This window comes from Nematolebias whitei, chromosome 1 (genome assembly GCF_014905685.2).
Source record: "Nematolebias whitei isolate Nwh7 chromosome 1, NemWhi1, whole genome shotgun sequence".
In the NCBI taxonomy this organism is placed as follows: Eukaryota; Metazoa; Chordata; class Actinopteri; order Cyprinodontiformes; family Rivulidae; genus Nematolebias; species Nematolebias whitei.
This window is the reverse complement of record NC_056498.1, coordinates 65,290,501-65,308,803: the sequence shown is the minus strand read 5'-3', so window position 1 is coordinate 65,308,803 and position 18,303 is coordinate 65,290,501. Positions and strand designations below refer to the sequence as shown.

Here is an 18,303-nt window from a genome sequence, read left to right as displayed (position 1 = left end):
ATCTATCTATCTATCTATCTATCTATCTATCTATCTATCTATCTATCTATCTATCTATCTATCTATCTATCTATCTATCTATCTTACAGTATACATATAAAGTTTTAACAAAATATCTACGGAGGAAATTGCTTAAAAAATTAAATTAACTGTAAAAGTGTCTAAAAAAACCTACTCCGTGCTGTAAATACAGTTACAATACTGATCACTTTGCAGGTAAAGTACAATTTATATTTACATGTGCAACACAGTTTGCTTTTCAGCATTTTTTTAAAGAGCATCCCCTGACGTTGCCTTCTTCTTTCATTTACTGACTTCATTGTGTCGTATCTTTGTTTTCTTGTTGGCTTCAGGTTTCACACCTCCCGGAATGGACAGGACATCTCCAGACAGCAGTCCAGTACATGGCTTCGTTCGTCAGGCATCAGTAACCACCGGATCCAACATCCCCATCATCACTGAACTCGGTAAAACTGTTTCCACCCACCTCCTATGTAAACAGTGCATGCCATACCCAGTAACTAACTCATAGGTCTTTTCAGACATCAAGCTGACACTCCAAGACCTCAGTCAGCTACCACAAGCTCCACTCTGACATGACTTTTAGTTCAATTTCTTGACATTGGCCACCTCAAGTTCTTATCTGACTAGTTGTTGTCAAGTGACGAGTCAATTTGAGGATGTCAGACAGGCACTTTTAGGACAAAAGCTCCATCTCCTGCAATTTGTCCATTAATGGATAAGAGAAACTCAGCCCGATGGAGAGGGTGAGAGAGGGGAAAAAAGGTAGAAGCAAAAAAAAAAGTGCCTTGGTTGCAAAATTGGTCCATTTATTAATAACAATGTCACCGCTTGTATTCCCAATGGTGATGGGGCCTCATGAAACTTTCAGATCTCTGAGGGGCCTTGTAAAGCACCAGAGACCAGCTACTTTGTCTCCCCTGACCCAATTAGAGAGCAATGGAGCATGAGACCAGCTAAGGAAAGACCAGAAAGAAAAAGGAGCCACCTAATGTTAGCTGCGCTCGTGCCAGCCATTACCTGAATGGAGGCTCTCCCATTACACTGCTGACCACATGTGTAATCGTCAAAGCCAGTTGGACTTATTGTCCCAGCACCAGAACTGTGGCTTTGCATGCTGTCAGCCAGCCATTTCACATAGCAGCTACACCAGATGTGATAGCATTGTCCCTCAGAAAAGGAATGGGCGAAAGCATGCAGATGAGGTAGGCTTCATGTCATACTGGTACCACGTACTGTAATTACAGTGTCGTTTGTTCAAGGTTAGAGTGCCAGCAGCAGAATCTTGCCAAGATGAAACGTAAAAACACTCCACACCAGAGTTGCATGATTGATTTATTTTTATTTTGCATGGAGTGTGAAGTGGGTTTGTTTATGAATAAGACCTTGTTTATCCCGTGTACTGTTACCCTGACACGATTTATTGTGGTTGTAATTGGTTAGCGCCGTGACACGGCTGCTCTTTAATCCAGAGTGCTTTACTTTTAGGCACAGGACAACCGTGAGCGTTTCAGAGAGCGATCCTGGAATCGACACGAGTGTTCAGACAGCAAAATGCCCTTTGAAACTGTTTCAATAACGCCATTTCTGCCCCACTCCACAGTTTCATCACCATTAGCTAAACCTGGCAAACTACTGCCGTTGGTTTCACTCAGTCAGGAAACAAAAAGTGGAACCAACGTACAAATGATAACAGAGCTGGGTAAGCTGAGCCTCTGTCGTGTGCTGCCGTTGGTTCCCTCGCTCCGCGCAGCTCCTTATCAGCTTGTCTCGATTTATCTGGCTGCAGTCAAGGCCCTCGCTGTTCCCATGGCTTCACTTCGAGCACAGTTTTATTTGTCGTTCTGGTTGAAATGGACTGTCTTCATGCAGGACACTTTGAATGGAAAGTTTTGGGGGGAATTTGTTTCGTTTTTCTTTTTTGTGTTTGCAGAGCATCACTAGGGATTTGATCACGCGCACTCTGTTCTTGTGGCTGTTTTCATATAGCGGCACGCTCCTCTTCACCTCACCCTTCCTCCTCTCCTCTAAAAAACACTTGCCCGCTCAAAAACACCCCTACTTTCTCTTTCGCCCTCCTGCTTAACTCCTGTGGCCGAGGCCCGTTTGCATCAGTCCCTTGTCTGATTGACATTTCTCTTCTACAGCTCACTGGAGTCCGGCAATAAAACAACAAAAACATTAATACAACTTCTGTTGTTTTTTTTTATTCTCCTCCTTATATTGTCTGTGAAGTGTGGACATTGTACACGTCAAAGACTTGAGTATTTTTTTGCATTTTCAAGTGATGTTATTTTATTCGATTTTCAGCACACAGGTAAAAATCTAAAGTTTTTTCTGCAGTAATGATGTGACAGACACATTATGAAGGGAAACTGGAAATCAAAGCATGAGTTTGTAAATGCATGGTGATCCAACATCTGTATTTATTTTAAAGATGTTGATACAGAATGAGTAACTTATATATTGTAAGCACTGAACAAACTACATGTCTACAAAGTCTTTAAAATAGGTGACTTCTCCAAAATACTATTGTTCCTGTATCTGTGTGAAATACATCCTGCATGTTTAAAATGTCATTTTTACTGTGATGTTCAAGACCAAATAAAAACAAGTCAATAAGACAATACACATAAACAAAAAATGTTCAGTACACATAAAATATCTGGTTTGTTTTTGCCCCCATTGGGAATTTATGATTGTTTAAGACATTTAAAATAAAAGTAAATTGTGTGAAGAAAAAATTATCCAATTTAATATTAAAAAGTTAAAGCAGTTGCAGATGTTACATTTTAATACAAACCCAAATCAATAGTTCTATATTTGAGACTTTCCTTTTACATAATTATGATAAATTAATAAAATATAACTCAAGATAGACAAAATGTATTAATATTATTATATTTACAATACAAATATTGCACATTTCAAAACTGTAAGGTACAGTATGTGTAGGTGCCACCATCACAATGGCCTTCTCTAACTCAGCTGTGTCCCCCCCCCCCCCCCTCCCCCAGTGAATGACTCAAACGTTCAGTTCCTGGACCAAGATGATGACGATGATCCAGACACAGAGCTGTACCTCACTCAACCCTTCGCCTGCGGCACTGCCTTTGCTGTCAGTGTACTGGACTCCCTGATGAGTGCGGTAAGGTTTTGAACAGACTACAAACTTGTGTTAAAAAAAAAAAAAACATCTCACAGCATATATTTTATCATTTTTATTACCTGCCAGCAGCTTTAAAGTGATTCAGACTCAGTTATTTGGACACAAATTATTTAAATTTTCTTTTTTGTCCAACTTGTCTGGTAAATAAGAATAAAAAAAATAAAATAAAGCAAAAAATAATAAAATAAATATAAAAATACAAAAATTAATTAAGTATAATAAAATATAAAATGCATTAAAATAAATAAATGATAAAAATACAATTAAATAATAAATAAAATAAAAAATAAACATAAAATAAATGATAAATTAAATAAAGTCATGTGACCATCCATTAAAATAAAAAAAGCTTAAATTACTCAAAAATGTGATCTTATCCTTAAAAATCATATAAAATTACAAACATTGGAGACTTTGCTGCTTCAGTAAACTAAATGATTTGAATTTTACAATATGTTTCAGTAGATGCACTTTTTTTTGGTGCATTTATGTAAATGTAGAATGTTACATTTAATTGCACAGAATGTCAATTGAATTTGCCTGCCAACACATAATCTTCAGTTGTATGAGTATGACATTCAAGAGGCTTTTTCGATCTTTAAATAGAGTAAATGTTCAAGGTTAGCATAAGGAGTGCTTCATCTATCAACAACGTCATCACTTCACTGAAGATGAGCTAAAGGGGATAAATTAAAATCAGTTTTCTAGAAGCCTTTTCTCACCCCCTGCTCATGACAAATGCATTTTTTCCTCTCCTTTGTTGATGTGATGGCTTAATTCCTGAAGTCTTCTTCTTGAATGAGAGGTTAGAGGTGCGTGCAGTGCTGAGCTGCATGGGGAGCAGCGCAGGCGTCAGCTGTAGTCCAGCTCCGGTCAGAGGTGAAGCCAGCTAATGTACACTGCTCATCCATCATGAGGCTCCGCAGGCCTGTCAGGGGCCCAGGGAGAGGCGCTGCCATTCTGGCCCGGCTGCCGAGTGACATGGGCTGTCTTTGTACCAGGGACAAGCGGGCCCCGAACAGCTTGAAGGACAAGAGAACGTGACACCCCGAGAGCGCAGTCAAAATGTTGTCTCAGAAGTAGAAGGCAGGCGTTCTGCTTTTGTGTTCAGCAAAAAGAATGACGCTGGTTTAACTTTGTCTGTTTTATTTAATCAACTGAAACAAAATAAACTCAGATTATACGCGTAAAAGCTGGAAAACTTAAACCTGAGATTATTGACTGTGATATATATGCATGTTTATTTATTAATGACATTTGAAAATGCAACCTGTCGTTCCTAGCATGGTTTTAAAAAGCTAAAATTAAGAACCTAAACTGTTTTGCTGAACTTATTGATAGTGACCAAAACAAACAAGTAAACAAAATAAAACTTTCAGGTTGAATACCACAAGAGAATGTATACAAGCATTGACAAAAGCAGCACAAAAAACAAAGTTTGACCAATGCATGTCAAAGTTTTTACACCCAGGCTCAAGGAAATTATGTCAACCTATGAAAAGTGGTGTAAAATGTGTAATTAAAAATATGAAACCATGTTTTTTTTTTTAAATATATATTTAGGATAAATTAATCAGTAAGTCACCCAAATAGGAGAGGATGGCCAAATTGTTTACGCAATCCTTGATCTAATTTTTGTTAGAGGTGTTATACTGAACACTTGTTTAGATATTAATATAGGCTAAAATATGTATAAATGAATTTGTGAAGTTTTGAGTTCTATTACATCTCTATAAATAATATTTCTACTGTATGTACATTATAAGATGACCCAAGCATAAAGTACAAGCACAGTCAAGCCAGACTTTTTTTTTTTAAATTTCCAATTCAGCTCCAAGTGAGCGTCACAAAGGTCAATTTAACTCACTGCCCGTTTGTGTTACTCATCTTATATCATCCTGGCTGTGACTTCAAGTGCATCTTTGAACAGAAATCCTATCTGTGTTCTCCTCAGACGTACTTCAACGACAACATCCTCACACTAATCCGGACACTCGTCACAGGGGGAGCCACGCCAGAGCTGGAGGCTCTGTTAGCTGAGGAGAACGCTCTCAGAGGAGGTTACAGCACGCCACAGACACTGGCTAACAGAGACAGGTGTCGCGTTGCCCAGCTAGCCCTCTACGATGGCCCGTTTGCTGACTTGGGGGTAGGTGAATGATTAAGTGAAAGGAGCACATTTTGGCAATTCCCAGCTTCGTGCATCTTGGCTGCCTCTGCTCACTGCGTTTCTTAATCCAACAGCAGTCATGTCACGGAAGACTCAGTAGGTGGAAAACACTTTGAAGGGGTTTCTTTCTGTTTTGTTGGTTATACATAACCAGACCTATAGAGCAACTTTTTTGTTTTCTAGGATAAAATGTGACGCGGCTAATTGCCGCAGTCTCCAGTGCCAGCGTTATGCGCTCACATAAAAGGAAAGCAGATGCAGAACACATTAATTTTCATACAGCTTTACATAAACTTCTTGTTATAGGCAGAAAGTGAGTTCACCACAGTAAGACGAGCTAACGCGCCGGCGCTGCCTTTGTTCTGCTGTTCCTCAGGATGGCGGCTGCTACGGGGATTTATTCTGTAAAGCATTGAAGACGTACAACATGCTGTGTTTTGGAATCTACAGACTACGAGATGCTCATCTCAGCATGCCAAGCCAATGCACAAAACGGTAGGGTCGCGGCTAACGCAACACACTTTACTTCTCTTAAATGAGTAATGCATTCAAAGTTGCCACTTTCCTGCTCTTTTTTTCCAGATATGTGATCACAAATCCCCCGTATGAGTTTGAGCTCGTGCCGACAGACTTGATCTTCTGCCTCATGCAGTTTGACCACAATGCTGGCCAGTCAAGGACAAGCTTATCCCACTCCTCCCACTCCTCCCATTCCTCCAGCAAAAAGAGCTCCTCTGTGCACTCCGTACCCCCCTCCAACAGGCAGAACCGCAGCAGTAAGAGCAGGGAGGCCCGTGACAAACAGAAGTACGTGCACTTGCATATCCTGTGTTGGATTAGTGTGCATGATCGGAGGTTTACACCTAATGTGTTTTGTGTATAGGTGTGTCTTTGTGTGCGGACTGTGACTACACATGCGATGATAATTACTGTGTATTGCGTGGCTTGTGCTTTGTGTCCATGCCAAGTGTTTATTTTTAATTTTATAATTTTATAATCATCTGCATGTGGTCTTTGCTCTAACATCACATCAACCATAATAGGATATCAGCAAACCAGTAATATCTAGGCTTGTTTATTAAACTTTTATCTTGTGAATTCTTGGCATTGTGTACCATTAAACTTGTTGTTTGGGTGGCATAGAAACAAGCTTTTTGTCAAAACGTAACACACATTTAGTATGTTGTTTGGTCTACCTATCGTTTCTGTCTTAATGTGTAGCCGTTTGTGTCTAAATGGTAGTATTGTGAAGTAACCGTTGTTTGTTGGATATTTGTGCTCATGATCAGTGCCTAGATCATGGACGTAACGTATTGTGATTTATTTACTGTGGTAATGAAGCAAATGGGGCTTTTTAATACACTGCTACTCATAAAAACACCGGTCGTTAGATGTGTTGTGCATCTGTAGTGCTTCTTTTTCTGCATGTTCTGTTAAGCAGATTCTAATTACATGTTCTGTTTATTGCACTGTTACAATTTTTTTTTTTTTTTTTTACTTTAGTGAAACGCTTTGACTTTTGCGTCGTGTCTCCCTCCTTAACTTTCCATTAACTTTTGAGTTGGGAGATTACAGTAATTTTGAACTTGTGACTTTTCTTGAAAGCATGCAGATTTGTTACAGCTGGACTCAGGAACTGTAAAACGGCAGATGATAAACCTTAAGGACTTCTTAAAATTAGAATGTATTTATTGCCTAAATACTGTAGTAACTCTATGCAGTTTTAAATAGACTATTTGTCAGGTGTGTATTGACTGTAACCACTACTCACTTACAGTAGATTACTTACCTCTCTTTTTGAAGTGCAACAAGGATGAATAGAATGAGCCAAGGTATGCAAGTTAACGATTCTGCATGACTTAGCAACATTTACCTGGGGGTTCTCATAACTATGTCTCCTGTGGATATTGTTATGACAAGGGGAGTTTGTTTGATTTATTTTATCCTTAAGATATGAAGTAAACCATGCCTCAGTTTAAGTTTTGCTTTTGTTTGGAAAGCAAAATGTCTGCTGCTGCTCTTCCCTCCTACTTGCCATGATAAGGCACATCTTGCATGAGGCTGAGACACCCCACCCCCACCACCCCAGTTTCTTTGTGCATTTAGTTGCTTTACCTAATGATCTGTTTTCTGTTCCTATGGGAAAAAAAAATCACATATTTTTCTTTTCATTATTTATCATGCCTTTTTTATTTACTTGAGATGGTTTGCATTGTGTGAGAGGTTTGTGTGTTTATGCATTTTCCCTCCCTGTTGAATGCTTTCAGACGACTGTAGCACACTTGATGTCAGACTTGTGTTCTTGTAAAGTAAAGTTTACTAGTATAGAGCGCAGAGTAACACGTTTTCCAACTGTACAAACCCAAATCTTAACTCACATGTAGGTCAGACTCATTCAAATCCTCCTGATGCAGCCCAATTTCTTACTTCTTCACAGAACTTTAGAAAAGTGTGTCCAGCCCTGTGCCATCGGTCACACCAAGAAAGTGGGAGGTGTGACCAATTTAAAGTTTATATTAAAATGGGATATGAGTGTGTAAGTTCCCTCCTTGTAACCCTGTGCGCCTGATATGATGGTTAGAGGCGACATCACCAAGTTCACCGTATCAGCAGCAGACTCCGGAGAGAGATGGCAGACATCTTGCTTCACCTGAGGCACAATTCTACACATCAAATGCCTGTGCTCTAACACACAGCCCTGCAGCCTTAAGCTTGCTGACACCCCCCCCCCCCCACCCACCCACCCACCCCCACACACACACACCTTCCATACACACAAATGAGTCTTCACACATGCAAGTTCCTATGCACTCCACACACACACACACACATAAGGTTTGCTCCACATAGCAAAGTTAAAACTTGATGTTACAACTTCACTCTAAAAGTGACATACTGAATGGCATTGATAGACTTGAAGGGTGGGGAGAGAGTTTATAAACTTCTGATATTTGGCATACACCCGTCCCTTTTCTCAGAAACTGTGTTTGAGCAGCCTTTTTTAAATATGAAGAGATTTTCCCAGAAATGGCCCATCCAACCTGCCAGATCTCATTCCTGCTCTAAAGTTGACAGTGATCAAATACTGTCTTGATCCAAAAGTGTAAAAAAAAACAACCAAAACCTGAACTTCAGTTCTGTAGTTGAACATATTTTGCTCAACTAAGTTTGTTTTCTGTCATGTCGTGAACGACTGTGAATCTACACCGGCATATGACTGTCAAGGAAATTATACACTCTGTAAATCATTATCCTAGAAGCTACACAACCCAAAGAACCAATGACTAGTTTAAATTTGTTATTAATGATTAAACACTAATGAATAATTAACTAATAATTAATGTTCTAAAATAGCTTATACTAACTGTGTAATAGATAAGCATTTTTCATTTTCTTGAGCAAGTTTCAAGATCCAAATTTGTGACTGTTTTTTAATGACCCATAAAATATCTAAATGCAAAGTCATTTGTACACATATATGACAGTGCAGTTGCATAAAATGTTTTAAATATCAACATTGGGACAGATTATTGCATGAAATGTTCTATTTATGGTTGCTCTGTGACTGAAAGTTTAGTGTTGTTAGTGCACTGCAGGTATACTGCAGAACAGGCACAACTTGAAATAACAAACGTGTTTTTATATTCTGTGGGAATTTTGATTTAACAAACCCCTAAACAAAATATTTTCTAATACGCCACAATTAGAAACTCTTTGCGTAAATGACTGAACAATATCAGTTTTTGTGTTTGCTAAGAAGATTATCTGTGGCAGCCATCTTGAATCAGGGTGACTCGAAAAAATAACCATTTGGAGATGTACAAATGTGCAGTGGTATCAAGCTTAGTATCATGTTTTAAATGGCCATGGTGAAGTTTGAATTTGATTCACCGATAATATACCTCTGATCTGGCAAGGAGTGTACATATAGTCATGTAGCTGAAATTGTGTAACCGTGTGTGTAAGAGAGACCTGGCATCAGGGCTAGATATAGTGATGATGCAAGGTGTGTGTGACCAGCAGGATTTAAAAGTGTAAATAATCATCAAGCTCTTAATTGGCTTGCGTTTAAAATATTTTATGCATTTGAACAGCCAGCAAAATGAACAAGTTCATCTACCACTATGTAAACATGAAATGTTTAGCTTAAGTTAAACTACTTTCCAACATTCGCTTTCTTTTTTTTTTTTTACTGCAGACAAATGGCGTTGTATGTGCTTTGAAATGACTTTGCATGAAGTATTTTACCATCAATAGTTAGGTCGATGAATAGAATGTGCATAGTCTTCACCTTAACACAGTCTCTTCCTTTAGATTGAGAGAAGGCTCATTAAAAGCATATAAAATGCATATAGTTTTATCGTAAGGAAACATTCTGATTTCTATTCTTCCTTAAACAATATATTTTGGTTCAAACATAAATCTGACATAGTTGAATGTCTCAAAATAAATAAATTATGATCATAAAACAGGAATTCCAACAAATCATATAAATGCTCATAGAAACTTGCATTGAAAGTGTCTTTTTAATTTTGAGTGGGCGTCTGATTTCATTGCACCAGAGCCCAGACCTCACAATGTGAGACTATCCAAAAAGATGCCGTGCAAATATTAAAGTCCCTTAAACTGAGGTTTTATGGTTGTGAATGGTTTATGTTACAAACCTTTTCAAGCTAACTCATTGTTTTCTTTCTCTCTTGCCTTGTTCCTTTTTAGAAAAGAAATGGTTTACAGATGAACCTGAAAATGCCTACCCAAGGAACATTCAGATCAAGCCCATGAGCACTCACATGGCCAACCAAGTCAACCAATACAAATCTACTAGTAGCCTGATTCCACCGATCAGAGAAGTTGAAGATGAATGCTGAACTCCTGCTTTTCTTGCTGACACCAGAAATCTGTGAGATCTCTGTCTAAGGACATGGGCAGAGATCACCAGTGGAGAAGTGATGGTGATATCGATATAGACATTGAAGACAACGTTTCTCTTCACTCATTCTTCCAATCAAGGATTAAGTTGGAAACCTAGACTGGACGTGACCTCCTGTGTGCATACCTTAAATCTTACTTCCAAGCTTTGGACATTCTTTAATTTATAAATGTATTCATAGAGATGTACATAATGACAATCAATTAAGAACTGTACAGCCCCTTCCCCTAGCATTTTTTTTTTTTTTTTGGAATTACTTTAAGAGTTGACAAAATGTACTTCCTGTTATTCTTTGCAATAGTTCACCTCTTCATGAGACCAGATGCCATGGATTAAGTGGCTGTTGTTGGAGGGTAGGGTTACAGCTGTAAACTGATCATACCATCTCCCCAAAATCCTCTCGGATGTGTCACATAAAACCAGCTGGGTTCATTGACATAAGATCTTCTGTCAGCTTCTGTTCTATTTGCACTAAAACTGAAAAGTTTTTTTCTTTTTTTTGGGATGGAACTAGAGACATCAACCCCTGATAATGTGTTTTGGGGGAGATCAGAAAGAGATGGAAGGAAGACAGAAAGCAGGAAGAAAGGGATGCTATGTTGTGGAAGGATTCTAAAATTGTTTTTGATTGCTGTCCATTGTGTCACTGCTTAAGGTTTGCTCATTTGCATCCAGTGGTTTGAATGAAAGAATTACAGGCTTGCAAAACTAAATGACCTTGCAAACAGTAATATAATAACAAAGAATAGTGCAATGTAGGTTCATGCTTCAACAAAGGCAATACAGTACTCACGTCTTTTGTGGATAGTGAGGCTTAGACTCAGTTTTAACCTTGCATGATATGTGCTCGAACCCCATTTACAACACATCCAGTACAATGTGAGCAATTGGCCTGAAAACATGATCAAGACGATAAACGATGTGTCCAGTCCATGCATTCAGGAGTGTATATGTACATGCCACGTGTGTATGTAACTCAGTCACTTTTTCCTCTTGTGTTGCGCCTGTCACTGTAAAGTACCCACCTCGCCAGTTTGTATGTGCTGGTGCAGCTTGAAGAGGGCAGCATGTGGGATCTCAGTGCTAAAAATATGAGTTGTGGTAGAAACAAACAACAAGAGTCTAAAAGATTTGGATCTTCAAAACAATTAAGTTGCATTTTAAGAGAAACCTAAATCCCCCAACTATGACTGAGCTGATCTGACATGAACACCAGCTGCATGCTCATCCTGAACTCATTGCCGTCATATCTGCGGCAGGATCGGGATCAAAAGGAAGAGTCCTGCATCTTCTGAATGTTTCGTGTTTTACCTCAACTTCCTGTCTGAGGAAGGGAATGCCACATATTGCTTATAGTGGGCATACATGGGTCCTCCTTTGAATGGAGCAACTGCCTGGCACAGGGTTGGCACAGAGGCAGTTAAGAGCTTGGATGTTCTCTGTTGCCAATCCAGATGTCATACGCCTCAAAACTCTCAGGAGTTAAGCAGCTGTGTTCAGTCCACTAACATGGGGACATGCTCAAGCATAGTTGGTGGTAATGCAACAATGCCACAGAACACAATTAAGAACACTGAAAATGCACGCGTGTTCTTCATGCCTGCCTATGTGCAGTAAAAGTATATTTTGCACCAGTTGTGGCTCCAATAGATCCAAATCTAGTTAATATAAAATGAACTTAAAAATATGTAGTTAAATTGATATATTTAAACATTATTTTATATTCATAAACATATTCATTTTGTACTTATTTTTATAATAAAGAAAGTACTTTAGAAGATAAAGACTGAATATCTTTAATTAAAGTAACATATCAAATCATTCATGTTCTTGTTTCAAAATATCACTATTTATTTTGCAATGTAATAAAGCAAATTGTTTTTTCTTTTTGAAACCCCACCCCCAGGCCCTTTATTAACAATCAGCGTCACTCTGGAGCTATTAAAGCTCCGACTAGCTTGCATTGTGAAACTACCATCCTCAGCGTGGCAGCTCGGCTTTAAGTGCTTGCAGAAATAAACTTGGGGTCGCCTGAAACCTTGAGAAGTTGCACAGATGCAGTGTCTACTAAACAGCGTACTAACTATTAAGGGTTCCTAGCTGTGAGCACTTCTATGGAATTGTGGAGAAATGGGTTTTTATGGGGGTAAAACCTGTATCCAATTGAAGAGTAGATCAGAACGGTAAGGATGACTCAAATCATATGAAGTTTATCCCACTGTGTGCAGGCCAGAACCGACTTGGCCTTCTTTAGATGTGTTTGACCTAAATTAGGTCATTAGTATGGAACAAGTGTGTGTACACCACAGCACAGTGTGCTTGTGTTTTTCACAGAAAATAATATGAAAAAGATTTCATTTTAGTACGGAGACACTGTTTGTCGATCACAGTGATACTCCTTCGTAGACTGTAAAGGAAAAGTAACTGAAAATAGAAAACCATTTTGGAATATGGAAAGAATTATATTGTGCTAAATATGTTTGTGTATCTCAGTCCATTATATAGACCACATTTCTTTCTCAAACAAAAATGATCTGAGCTTTAATGTCCGTCTACTGGGTGTGGTGCAAATATACTGAAGCTTCATACACATTGTCTTGACGTGAACTTTTGAACTGTGATTACATCGTTGTCACACACTGTAGCAAATAGTTTTCTTTTCAGAAAATATGTGAGAAAAATAATTGTATAATTGGAGTTGTTTATGGCATACTCGCTAGCCTGAACAACAAGAAATTAATAATATCTGATAGTGACAATGACTCATTGTAGACCGAACTGATTGTTTCATTGAAAAAAAAAAAGTCAAACTTGTATCTCAAAATCTTTGATTCTTGTAAAACAGAAACTATTCAAGTACTTTATGTGGCACAAGCAAAATTGTGTTTTAACAACCAGCACAAAGATGGAAGGTAGTACCAATTCAGCAGTTGTTTTAAGAGAGAACATCCTTAGTTTTCTAGTGTATTACTTTGTTTTATTACAGAGTTTACATTCCATTTTGTCGGCTTGTTATTATCTGTCATGAAATGTCACAATTGCTTCTTATTTGTTTACACGGTACTTTTAAGACGCATAACATTGCTCAGATATAATACTCTAAACTGGCAACACAAAAATGATTAGATCATTTATTTTTGAATACTTTACTGTGTTTTCTACCTGTGCAACTCATTCAGGCTGGCAATGTCACAACACTGAACTGAGAGTTCCCTTCTCCATACATCTTTTGAACCGCTAATAGTTTCTGTCTTTGTATTGTGTACCTCTAAAGTTTTTAGAGTGTTTTTAAAGTGCCATGAAGCATTAGGTTGAACAAGCATCCTTCAGTCATTCAGTGACACCAAATGAACTGAGTCCAAGTGTTTTCCACTGTGAAAACAGTGTCTTGTACTGACATGGAGAACATCCAAGCCATCAATGCCTCCATGCCAGTATAGTGCCAGGCAGTGCAGGAGGTCAAGAGGAGGGCCCAAAGTAAGTCCCACTAAAGCGACAAGTGGCATTCTGGAGGCCTGAGGGAGATGCTGGGGCAGGTAGATGTCCCAGTCACCACGTTTCACATATTGTCTCTGCTGTGTACTTGATAACAGGTTATCAGGTTAAGATGTGCAGTTTCATGAGAGATGAATGACTGAAAGATGCAAATAGACGCCCACGTCCGGAACATCTGTTGTTTTTCACAAGAAAAAAAAAAAATCAAAGATTATGAGTCATATGTTACTGTTATAAAACAGTGCATTTTTAATAACTTTTGTATTTTTATTTCTGTAAAAGTTAGTTTGAACTGGGACTTGTAACACTTTTGGGGATTGGTGGGTCTCAAGTCTTAACACTGCAATTGCATTCAGCAATTTTGTTTAAGAAAGCTTGCTTTTTTTGCCTATCAGTTCAGAAAGATATCAGGATATTGCTGTCAGTTGTCACAGATCAATTTTGTTGGCATATTGCCATTATAACATACAGGAGTTTGACATAGCACTGTAACTAGTTTGGACATGTTTTAGATCATATTTGATGGTGCTGAGTTGAACTACCTGACTCTGTCAAATATAATCTGCTGATAAAAAATACTGTCTTGTACAAAACGTTTGTACATACATTGTACATGATTTCTTTTTGTATTTTCTCAAATTAAAATGTATGTATTTGTGTTCTAAACTGTGATATGCTGCCTTTTGATTTCAGAGGACAATGTTTTATTGTTACTACTACTACTACATTTCACTTTCCACTAATTTTTACAAGTAACAAGTAAAGTATATTAATACATACCAGTAGGTTAACAATGATGTGTTTGTAACTGTACTGTTCTAAAAAAAATTGACATACTTCTGTAGGCATTTTCATTTTATGCTATTGCAGAAGTACCATAATTTCCAGAATATTGAGCACACCTGAATATAAGCAGCACCCACTAAATTTAAAAAGGAAAAAAAAAAAGTACATACATAGTTCGCTGTTGTCTATAAGCCACGACCCAAAGATGTCCATGTTGTAACATGAAATATTTACACAGAAATATTTTATCTAAACTTTTAATTAAATACTTTGCATGTACCAATAACATACACACATACGTACAGTAAGTGTTATATTTATTTTTTATGAACAGTGCCTGTAATCTGCATATTCCTCTTGTGCACTGTGCACTTCACGCTGCTAGACATCCAAGCCTCCCACTGAGATCAGAGCGCCATTTTAAATGCATAATTCACACTTATTTCGAGTGGCTACAAATACTTTGTTTCCCCCCCCCCCCCCCCCCCCACACACACACACATAAAAAGGGGTACAACAGGGAGGATAGTAGAGAACGGAGTCCCACCGCCAGTGGACCAATAAAACCAAGTTTCATTGGTCCACTGTGACCTGTTTGGTAATTTCATTGGTTAGATTTTGATTTATTTATTTATTTTTACTTTTATTTATACAGGTAGTTTCATCGAGTCACAAGGACCCACCCCACAAGAGAGATGTGTATTGGGCAGTTATGTGTGTGCCCGGGTGTGACAAGGCTAAATGTTTTGGCAACATGACGCTCATAAGCACACCCTCCCCCCGCCCAAATCCATAAATTAGCTGCAGCATTGTAAAAGCCACGGTGTCCAAAGCGTGTTAAAAAAGTAGCGGCTTATAGTCCAGAAATTACAGTAAACATACTTTTTAGTTCCCCGTTTTTAACTGCTAGATTATTGTTACTTTGTCAACTGAGGGGAAGATTTAAATCACTAAATGGTGTGACCAGCCTTTAAAACAGTAACACTTTTTCTAGACAAACTTGCAAAAAGTTAGTTTTTTTTTTTTTATATGAATAAAGCCAGGTGTGATTAAGCAGTGATGTCAAGCAGGTATTAATAATCATATGTTGCAACGCAGAGACTGAAACTTAATCAGCTGTGTAGGAGACTTAAAACTGGCTGTAAGCAGCCAAACTACTACCTAGGCCAGGTTTTGGAAGACAGTTTCACATCACAGAACAAGCGTTATAGGAAGACCAAGCACTGTAACAAGATACAAGGCAGTTTTGTTACATCAGCAGGGTCTCTCTCAGGCTCAAAGTTCAAAGCAGAATGAGGGTTCAAACATTTTAGAAGAGGCACAAAAATGAGCAATGCTGAACATTGTAGATGCAATGGTTGACCAAGATAGCTTAGTGCAATGGATGAAATATGCACAGTCCTTATTTCCCTTCAAAATCGGAACACATCCAGCAAGCCATCAGCTCAGAACTGGTGAAAAGTTGTGAGATCCAGGAAGGTCTCACTTTACAGGGAATCGAGAAGAATTGGATTTCAATGAAAGATGTGGTTTAAAAAGTCATCCTTTTGAATAATGTGACCTTGGTGCTGAAAACGGTCAAGATATTTATTCATCATGCAATACTACTAGGAGTTGTGAAAATTACGTAGTTGTCTTCAAACCCCCCGCCATGACTGAACAATGAATCAGGTTGACTCCAAATGTTGATCAGTTGTAGATATCCATTCAATAACTACTTTGAGAGTTTCATTAAAAATGGTTCAGTGGTTCATGAGATATTTTGTTAACACACAGTGACACAAACCCGTGAAGAGACGTATCACAAGGTTGATGACTTTGACATCTAAATGTCACTCCTAATCCACAATTCTATTGGTTTCCGTATTAGTTTTGATTTACCTTTTCTGACATGCTATTAGCTGCTCCATCATGTTCACCTGTCAGGCTGTCAGTCAGTGAGGATACACAGTGATGGGTGGGAATAACATTTTGTCCACACTGGCTCATATACTGTATATATATATATATATATGGAAACGCTAAGAGCAGATGAGCAAAGGACATCATGTCAGATATCTCACTGTGGTGTCATGTCACTGCTGTGAAGGCGGGTCATATCAGGATCCGTTTGGCCAACAGATAAAGTGATTCCTGGAGAAAGTAATCCTCTTTTCCTCATGTTAGAGCTGTATTATGTCAAAGCAAAGTCTGCAGAATGAGGCAGTGCCAAAGTTAAAATATTTTTAAACTTTATGTAACACAGCATATTGTAAAACTCAAATAATCTAGTGTATTGATTGTACTAACAACTGTGTTGACTGGGTCAAAGGTAATGTGTCAGATCTTATAAGAATCCTTCAAACACCATGAGCAGCACAAGTTCCAAGGTGTTATGATGTTGCAGCAGGGCTTCTCAGACACTCTTCCTAACAGAGAAAATAAAATATATAAAATAAAATAAAAAAAATCAGTGGACACCTTGTAGATCTCTGAGCCCTGCCCTCCTCCTCCACACTCCTAAGCTAAAGTGTGCAATTTCACACTCCAACGTCAAACAGCTGCTCAGAAGGAGAATGTACGACCCACCCTGGCATTTGTCCTCATTTCTCTCTCAAATGTGCAAACACTATTACCCTTGGGTTATCTTAAGTGGTGTGGTGAAGATTCGCAGCCTCTCCTGTCTACTTCTTGCCACTCACACCATCAAAACACGACAAGCAGTGGGGACAGAGTGGGGTGGGGGTAAAAGACAGAGTGAGGCAGCGGGAGAAAGCGATGGAAATGGAGCAGATGTTTGTGTGGCTGCTGATTTGTGGCCCGATAAGGGTTGCTACACAGGCAGCTGGAATTGATGGCTTGTTAGTGAGGACAGGCCCCTCTGTGAGATGTTTTCAAAATGATTGATTTACAATAAAGTGGCTCTGGGTGTGTGCATGCAAGCAGAACTGATGCAGATCGATCCCACTGAAATTGATTGATCAGCCATTTAGCTTGGCAGTGTGTTTACCGAACGAAACCGAGCAGGACTCTCCTCCAGGCATCTTCCCTTCCCATAAAGCAAAGGAGAAATGCCACCTCTGGGCTTGTCTCATTTCTCTGGCGGTGGCAGGAAAAACAAGCCATATCAGAACTCGAGCCATAAAAATGTAATCATATAGTGAGAAATACTGGCATAAACATTTACGATTATGTACTTTATTCTGCTATCAAAGCGTCCTTCTGCAACTTGGAGATATTATGCCTTTAAAAATAATGACTTACCTGATGTATGCAAGGGGAAGAATACTGGCTGGCTTATCTTAGTGTCACATTGAGGCATGTGGAAGAGGGCACATAACTGCTAACGGTGGATTTCTGTAAACAAGCAGCCATGCTTAAAGCTGACACACCAGCAACCTTTACCTTAGCTTTTCTATTATCTTTGAGATTACTGTTATACGTGAAGCTGAATAGCCCTCAAGTGTTAAAATGCCCAGTATAGATCGTGTCTTCAGCAATTTTAACAAACAACGCATAGAAGAGTCTCTACATGGATTTTATAAGGAGTTTTATAGATGAATAAAGCACAAGGACAACATTTACCATGTGACCTCTGTGACTTTTCAATACTTCCTCTCTGCCAAAACAAAGCTCTCCACCTCTCCGCTGAGGACTTAAATCACCTGTGCTCGCTCGCCTCATCCGGTTATTTAGATAATTGCCAACGAGAGTAAGCTTTTCCATCCCCAGGACAGCATGCAGCAGGCCCAT

General features: G+C 38.7%; 1 protein-coding gene across 1 annotated transcript in view; it reads left to right on the top strand.

Moving 5' to 3' along the window:
* Positions 1–12,819, top strand: part of kcnma1a (potassium large conductance calcium-activated channel, subfamily M, alpha member 1a) — a gene marked incomplete in the record, with an annotated part of 198,584 nt that extends 185,765 nt beyond the window's left edge. The window contains 8 exon segments of the mRNA XM_037680098.1: positions 354–467; positions 1,640–1,723; positions 3,039–3,169; positions 5,145–5,339; positions 5,737–5,855; positions 5,943–6,167; positions 7,164–7,192; positions 10,077–12,819. Of these exon segments, the coding sequence (XP_037536026.1) occupies positions 354–467; positions 1,640–1,723; positions 3,039–3,169; positions 5,145–5,339; positions 5,737–5,855; positions 5,943–6,167; positions 7,164–7,192; positions 10,077–10,228 (1,049 nt within the window).
* Positions 12,820–18,303: the final 5,484 nt, after the last annotated feature.